The following is a 7,997-nucleotide window of genomic DNA, read 5'->3' as shown; positions in this document are numbered from 1 at the left end:
TAAATGCCAGCACCTCATTATAGTTTTATTATGCACTTTCTGATCAATACACCATTCGTTCTTTCGTCACTATTTGCACTTTGTACACTGAAGGCAAGGCAATCTAAAAAGAAAAGAAAAGCCAGGGGGCGCGGGGGACAAGTGGAAGAATGTTTTGTTTCTTAGAAATTGGTCATTTAAATAAGGTTCCGTACATTGTGAGGATTCCGAGTGAGCGTGCGTGTGCAAAAAGATATCAACAGACACTTCCAGGTAAAAAACAAAACCTTTCATAAGTGCTGATGAACACAAGGAAAGCATTCAGGTAAATGCTCCATTCGTTTCGTAACCTGTCTCAACTACATTCGACCAGCTCCGGTCAGTCAACAGAGTTCGCCGAGGGCCGCAGATGTTCTCACTCACATTTGGCAAAAAAAACTGAGTTCACTTCAATACGTCAAGCTTGGCGAATTTGGTGAGGGGGGGAAGGAACCTAGAAGCATGCTTACAGTTTGGCTTTGAATTAAATCACAGAACAAAAAAGAACATAAAAAATAATCAAAATTGAAAGACAGTTTGCAGAATCAAACTATTAAATTATAGCCATAAACGTTTATGAATGATTGGTCAAAATACAATTCAGAACGTCTTTTAATTCACTCACTATAAAAATGGGGCTTGAAGATAACATCTGCTCTCACACTTGGAAAAAGTTTTCTGCTCCTCAGTGAGATTAAAAGTTCGCATTCCTTCCATGGGATTCCCAAGCTTGCATTTGAAGGTCCATCCTTCACGAAATGTCTACCTTCTTTCGCAGTCTTTGCACATCTTCCTTCCTCACGCGAAGAAGACGACAAAAATGATGAAGAAGACAACCAGGACGAGGAAAATTTTGATCATCAACCAGCGGTTGGACGACACTGACTGGAAGTACTTGAGGATCTCCGAATGCGCCGCCTCCACATTCAGCTGTGTGTCCTCCACGTTTGAGTCGATCCTGAGAAAAAGGTGCGACAAAAATATCTTCAAATCACTGAATTAAGCTTGTCAATTACATTTGACATGATTGATTGTGGCGTGCATGTTAGGTTCAATGACTGGCGACCCCTCCTCTCCTCTAAAGTGATCTAGAAAATGTATGATTGCGTTGGACAAACCTCTGAATGGTCTCCTCCTGCTCTTTGACCATGTGTGCCAACTGTTGGAATATGGAGCCCAGTTCCACAATGGTGCTCTCAATGTTTTGCATGGTGTCCGCCCGGCTTTGAATGTACGAATCCTGAGAAAACACGAGACTTTTTTTTTTTTGTTGCAATTACATAGCAAAGCCTGCTCCCACACTTGTTGCATGTGAGGTAAACCAACCTGATCATCAATGAGCTGGAGCTGGAGGGGGTTGGCCTGAGAGTCCATGTCGATGGCCACGTCGCCCAGGCTCCGGGACTCGTCCTGCATCAGGACCGAACTCTCTGCAGGGGGAAGAGGGCAAAAAAAGACAAGACACAGGTTCAAAGCGTTCACATTCAGACACACACAGAGGCAGGCAGGCAGGCAGGCAGGCAAAGCAGTATAAAGGGGCGGGCTTATTATGATTATACACTCTGAGGAAAGGCAAGCGTTCCAGGGAAATACCTTTTACATTTGAGGTTGTAAAGCCCTGGTAGTCATTGCGCGGCTCGCGAGCTGCATGCGAATCCTGGGCCCCTTTTTTGCGGCTCCCTAAAATATGTTTTCATTTTTGCATTACTAGAGGACCAAAGACACGGAGTCATTCATAGTTGGGGTTTTTAAGCACACTGGCACTAAAAGTAAAACGCATTGCAAGTCCTCGTGGGATTTCAAGGAAAATGCAGCATTACTGATACAATACCATCCCTACACGGATAATATATATAAGAAATGTATATCGATTTGAAATCTTGGTCACAGTTCTGTTTCTCTAATTGTTCACAAACCGGAAAGTAGAAGTTCTGGAGCACAAATTGCATTTCCAATGATAAAATATTTTCAGTAATGGACACGTCACTGTTTCTTGATTACAGTAGCAAAGTATTATTTTTTACTTGTATTCTAGAATTAAAACAAATGTTTTAATGGTTGAAATAGCAGTTACTAAGTATTTTGGGCTGATACATTTTATTATGATTTTATTTTATTAATCTTTATTATAGTGTTCTCACAAAATCTATAAATAATCCGAGTTTAGCTCGGCGAGGGAGATCTCATGATTGCTTGACAAGCGATGAATGAATCTTGTCAAGTACCCTAACCTTTCTTGGGTTCTCAAATAAATTGCCATTAAGTAAGAGTTAGTATTCTCACAAAGATCTATACATAATTACAACTTCTTTCATAGAATACATTTTAAATTGATCATTTTATTACTCGAATGAACCATTTTTACACGCACATTTTGCTTTATCTACAAATGACCTTCGCCATCTGTCCGTTTAAAAAAATTAAATGCTGCCGCCGAGCAGTTGGCTCATCCCTGAGAGTGAGCAGGAGCATGCTCTATCATTTACACTCTCTGTGCCACAACTTACTTGTGAATATCATTGGAGAGCAGTCTCTCACACACAAACACAGAGTGTGTGAGTACTAGTGTGGGCAAACGGGGAAAAAAAAAAAAAAAGACAGGAGTGAACTTACTGAAATTATTGGCCATGAGCGGAGACGATGCGGCAGGAGGCTGGGAGAATTGCTCTCTCCTGCTGCGCTGCTGCTTCAAGTTCTGCACGCAAACCGCAAGGAACGCGCTTAAGATGGCGCACATTGCTTCAGAAGATGCCACGTTCTATCAGAGCTCAAGCCTTTACTCACCTCAGTTCTGACTTCAAGGACTGACTTGAAGTCATTGGACATTGAGGCCAGTTTGGACTGGTGAGGAGGAAAACAGAAATATATTTAGGAAAACTCCTGTTCTCTTTGTTTGCAAGTCTGTTTCAAATAATTCAGCCTAAAAATGTTGAACACCAGGAATAAAAAGGTACCACAACTACATACATAAAAGGTCAAACAAGGGTGTGCAAAATGCAGCTGATAAATTAAATGAGCAAAAAGGGCATGTTTCAATTATCTAAGAGGAAAAAAAATATGAGTAATATTAATACCTCATTACTATGAGATACTTCATTTTATTTCATTGTACACAGTTTCTTAAATTTTGAGAATATTTCATTTATTGTAGTTTTCTCTCTTTTACATCTTCTAACATTCAAAAACATTACTATTATCACAATATCGGCACTTGTTGCATGTTTTGGGTTTTGTGCCCCTACTAAAATAATTGTGAAAAGAAGAAATGCGTATTAGTGGGTATGTAGTAGCATAATGAGTGTGATGGTACCTGTAAAGAGACCACAATGGTGTTGGAGTGGGTTTGGATATGTTTGCCTCCCAGCGCTCCGCGTGACCTGATCAAATCTTGCAGCTGTGCTATCTGTTTGTTTAGGCTATTAATGTCCTGCAAAACATTTGATTATAATTTTAAAGAATATCACGGGAATAATACGCATATCGCAAAAGTAGATGTTCACTCACTTGTTTAATGATATATGTGAGCTCCTCGATCTCCACCGCCTTGTCATCAAATAGCGATTTTCTTTTGGCCACTGCAGAACAAAACATCATGAAGTATCAGCAAATACACATCGCTAACAAATGCCTACTAGGCAGAAATGCAATGAAAGTAGCTTACAAATTGTAAGTTTTTCCAGCTTGGCAAACGTATTGCTCAGGTCTCTGCCAATTCTCCTGCAAGGGAAAAAACAAATTAACAACAAATTAATCACCATTTGAAAACTATTTTCTTGTAAACATACCACCTGTAATACTTGTATTATTGTGACTTTCTTTTAATTGTAACTTTTTTTTCATGAAAGTAATAAAAATGATAGAAAAACATTTCTGGGTGGATGCATGGGGGGGGGGGGTCAACAAAAGTGCTCTTGCAGTGTTATTTTCTTTCCAGTGTGGCCCAAATACTCCTCCCAACATGATGTCACCAAGTAGCCCCTTCAAAAAACAGGGTAGGAGCATTTGAGGCAGTCGAACTTACTTGGCCATGACTGTAAAGTCACTACGCTGTCTGAGAGCGTTGAGAGCTGGTTTACTGGGCTGCACTCCATTCTATCAGCAAAAAAAAAGAAAAAAGAAAAAAAAGAACACCAAATATGTCAGCACATACTCAGATATACAATTGCAAGCAGTTTTTAAATGGAAAACAAATCCAAATCCTCATTATTTAGGATTATTTAAGCAGCAAATATTCTCCCATTTTTGTAGTCCTTCATGACAGCAGACCCGTTATCATTGAATCAGTTATTGTTTTTTTTTTTCCCACTTTGGGGGAGCAACATATTTTATGACATTGCATATTTATGACAATGTGCAGTAGTCAAACCTCAACATACGACTGCTTAAAAATACAAATTATTCAACATACGATGTGAAATTTGATCAAATATTTGACAAGGGGATCACCATCATCTCTAAATGTCGCAGCCCTACCCTGCAAGAGATGGAACGTCTTTCTTTAAAAAAAATCTGCAAAGCGGTCAAGTGATGGTGAGCAAAGTGAAGGATGAAAAGAAAGCCTGAATTGAGTGGAAGTGAAGAGGGTGAATATGAAAGTTAAAAAAATAAATAAGCTAAGTTAGTTTTATGCTAACGCTATGTAAATTGGATAAGAAACAAACTAAAAAAATAGACTGTGGATTTGGCTGTGGAACAAATTAAACGAATTACAGTGTATTCTTATGGAAATATTTGATCCAACATACGGCTATTTCTACATACAAGGTAGGTCCCGGAACAAATTATATTTGTATGTGGAGGTTTGACTGTAATGTTCTTGAATCATTGGAAATTGAAACGCATTTTTCATTTAATCAATAAATCAACATCATAATTGACAGCTTAATCAAAATATTATCGTTACTTGCAGCCACACCTTAAACAATATACAACTCTATTCACATACAATCACAATTTTAATCTCGAAACTAGGTTTGTTTAAAAATAACCGTTTGACACTATACTAATATTTTTTTGGTAAAATTATCTTCAATCTTGAAAATTTAGTATGCAAGATCTTCTAACATGACTACTTTACCCCATAATACAATTGACAAGAAACCACTCAGATATACAAGTCATTTCCTCAAAGATATTTCAGAGTTTTGAGATGCGAACCATTGCTCAGATGCTGTAATCTTGAGCTGTGGGCATTTTTTTTTTTTATGAGCGTCAGATGATGGCAACCAACAAGTAGTGTCAGCTTGGCAAAATTCTTCAAGCGAGGCCAAGTGTTAGCTAGCTCTCCCAGGTCAACTTTACTGTCAAACTACACATAAAACAAAGATGACATATTCATTATTATAACCAAAGTCCTTTGTCTCATTGCTAACACACAATGCAAGACTCCACAGATGAGCTGTTGACATTGTTTTTTAATTTACTTGAAAAATAACATGTTTATTTCGCCATGTAACCGTTTTTTTCTCAGGGTGATTTCAACACTGCTTAGTATAAACTCAATTCTATAAAAAAAAAAAAAAAAAAGGGGGCGAAAATAGAAGTCAACAAGGAACCAAAACTAGAAGTTACTGTGAAAACACACTTTGCCAATTATACAGCAAGTGTACAGTTAACAATTAAAAGGCGTTTTGTGAACCAACCTGTCTGCCTTGGAGAGATTTGCAGGCAGACTGGAACTCGATGGTCCGGTCGCGGCACGTCATCTTGTCGCCGGTAAAAACGCTCAGCACCAGCCCGCTTCGAGGTCGGTGGCTTGACAGCTCCTGGAGAGCAGCGACGTCCTCGTCGTTGGACTGGCCTGCGGAGACAAACAAAATTAATAAGAAACGTCAATGTAAAAGAAGGAAAGAAAAACCGTTGTGCCACAAACACGTTCTATTTATGAGACGTGGCCGTGCGTCACGGTGCCAACTAAAAAGCTGATTATAAATGTTTAGCCTTTAGCTCGCAACCGATCTACCTTAGTCAACACCAGTTATACAAAATCCATACAAACCAGGTATTTTAGAGCTACAAAACCATCATGCTCAAGTTAGTCTGAAGTGATAATCAGTGCGAGTCTTTCGACTCGAAGGCCGTTGCTGGCGACACAGCTGATCGCAGCCTAGCCGACTAAGGCTAGCGTTAGCATCAGAATGCTAACAAGTAGTTTCGTATTATCTATGTATTTGGTATTCACCACACACTAATTTCATCGAATACCTATCCCACTAGCATTAAATAACACGCGTGGAATTCTAAACATAAATCAATCGTGACTTACTTGTCGTCAAAGCTACACCATGTTACTCTCGAAGTTATTGGTAAAAGCGAAAAATAACAAGTGGACGACCCTCCGTTAAAGTGACGATGCGAGGCATTTCCGGTTTTGACGTCACTGCCACGTTGACGTCCAAATCCCACGTAATGAGAGGTCTTTGCCACTAGAGGCCGCCACATTCATATTTACCTTTATAGCGTTGTAACTTTGACCAAAAGCTTTGTAGAAGGGACGTCATTTGATGAAATCATTTCATTTCAATTTTGGTGTTGTAATTTTTTTTTTAAACGAAATTATAACTTTTACATAATCATGGTGGAACATTTTAACGAATGCTTAAAGAGGCTGAATAATAGATAATATTAAGGATCAGTCAAGAATGCTTTAATAAAAGAACGGATAGTTTTGAAATAAAATCCGAAATTTTTGCATGATGAATACAAAATAATCAGAATGATAAATGATGAACATGAACATATACAAATATCATATATAAACATCATGTGTCGTTGTGAACATTAAAAACACAAATTAAAAACTTTGTATCCGTATAAAATGAACAATTCCAAAAAATGTCCAATTTTATTGTATTTTATAAAAATAAAACTGATTTTTTTGTGGAAAAAAGTCTTAATAATAATACCTTTTACTCAAGAATTTAAGCAAGTCGAGCTTTTTTGACAAAAACATAACAACCAGAAGAATTGTGAATTTGGAGCCTAATGAGAATCACTTGGATTTGGTTGAGAATTGTGATTGTCTGCTGTCTCTACTTACTGTGTGTGTACGTACAGTCAAATGTATATAATGACAGATAGCAAGCCATAGGCTCTCTGATGTCTTCTATAGTGGTACCTGCATCCTCTTTTGGACTTGAGTGTGCATGCCCGGACCACAAATATGCCCTCACCTGATTTACCTTGTAGACCCCCTCATGAGCCACTCAGCCACGCTCCCCTTCACCTGTATACCTCCCCTGTATCCTTCTCTGGAAAATTTCCCAAACATTGTTCACACTTCCCACCATGATACTTGACTGTGGTGTGCTTTGAGTCACACTCAAATGTTTTCATCCTACAAACATGGCGGGTTGAGTTGGTTCCAGATGGCTCAACGTTGGTTTCATTTGTTTTTCCTGCCAAGTCTTCTCTGAGACATTCAGATGTACACTGGCAAACTTAAGGCGTGCCTGTACATGTGCTTTGTTCGGCAGGCCCACCAGTTCAGTCCAAATAGTTTTCTTGGTGACTAAAGGTCCCAATTATACGGAAGAGGATTAGGGCCAGTGAAGAAAAAAAAAACGAGGGGTGACAGGATTCTGACTTTTTTTCTCAGAATTCCGACTTTAAAGTCAGAATTCTGAGAATAAAGTCAGAATTCTGACTTTACATCATTCATTTTTAAATAAGAATAAAGAATACTGGTATCCACTAAAAGATGTGCTTTTAACAACCAGCAACCAGCAACCTGATATGCAGAAGATTACTTCAGCTACAAATGAAGAGTCTTCCTCACTGGAGACAACACCTCATGCCCATCAAATTCTCTGCATAAAATCATAAAATTCATAAAATCATAAATTCATAAAATTATCTGCAAATATTAAACGCTCCTTATGATAACATCATCTCCTTAGAACATTATCATCAACTAGAATATTAATTATTTTTGAAACATTATTCTCCCCATTCTTCCCCATTTCTGACTTTAAAGTCAG

The 7,997-nt window shown here is 38.3% G+C and overlaps 1 protein-coding gene across 3 annotated transcripts; it reads right to left on the bottom strand.

Moving 5' to 3' along the window:
• Nucleotides 1–4: 4 nt before the first annotated feature.
• stx5a (syntaxin 5A) lies at nucleotides 5–6,423 on the bottom strand. Of its 3 annotated transcripts, none has more exons than XM_085931864.1 (12): nucleotides 6,284–6,423; nucleotides 5,661–5,818; nucleotides 4,040–4,110; nucleotides 3,680–3,735; nucleotides 3,523–3,593; nucleotides 3,329–3,445; nucleotides 2,803–2,859; nucleotides 2,632–2,713; nucleotides 1,612–1,698; nucleotides 1,345–1,448; nucleotides 1,137–1,258; nucleotides 5–976 (listed from the first exon to the last, which is right to left on the bottom strand). In XM_085931864.1, exons 2-12 carry the CDS (start codon nucleotides 5,721–5,723, stop codon nucleotides 817–819), a joined length of 990 nt encoding a protein of 329 aa, XP_085787990.1. In that variant the 5' UTR covers nucleotides 5,724–5,818; nucleotides 6,284–6,423; the 3' UTR covers nucleotides 5–816. The 3 variants fall into 3 exon arrangements, with proteins under 3 accessions (XP_085787990.1, XP_085788000.1, XP_085788007.1); XM_085931874.1 differs by lacking the exon at nucleotides 6,284–6,423 and adding an exon at nucleotides 6,017–6,146; XM_085931881.1 differs by lacking the exon at nucleotides 1,612–1,698.
• Between the last annotated feature and the right edge of the window lie 1,574 nt (nucleotides 6,424–7,997).

Source organism: Syngnathus leptorhynchus, chromosome 2 (assembly GCF_054491065.1).
Source record: "Syngnathus leptorhynchus isolate UIUO chromosome 2, UIUO_Slep, whole genome shotgun sequence".
Classification (NCBI taxonomy): domain Eukaryota; kingdom Metazoa; phylum Chordata; class Actinopteri; order Syngnathiformes; family Syngnathidae; genus Syngnathus; species Syngnathus leptorhynchus.
Note: the sequence above shows the minus strand (reverse complement) of the source record. Positions and strands in the feature narration are given on the sequence as shown.

What these genes read in the sequence shown, in the direction of transcription:
- stx5a (XM_085931864.1), bottom strand. Translation starts at nt 5,723, where the DNA reads ATGACGTGCCGCGACCGGACCATCGAGTTCCAGTCTGCCTGCAAATCT. An exon ending in TCCTTGAAGTCAGAACTGAG is followed by an intron (nt 2,714 to 2,802) that starts GTGAGTAAAGGC and finishes GTTTGCGTGCAG; the next exon opens with AACTTGAAGCAGCAGCGCAG. An exon ending in TCCAGCTCATTGATGATCAG is followed by an intron (nt 1,259 to 1,344) that starts GTTGGTTTACCT and finishes GTGTTTTCTCAG; the next exon opens with GATTCGTACATTCAAAGCCG.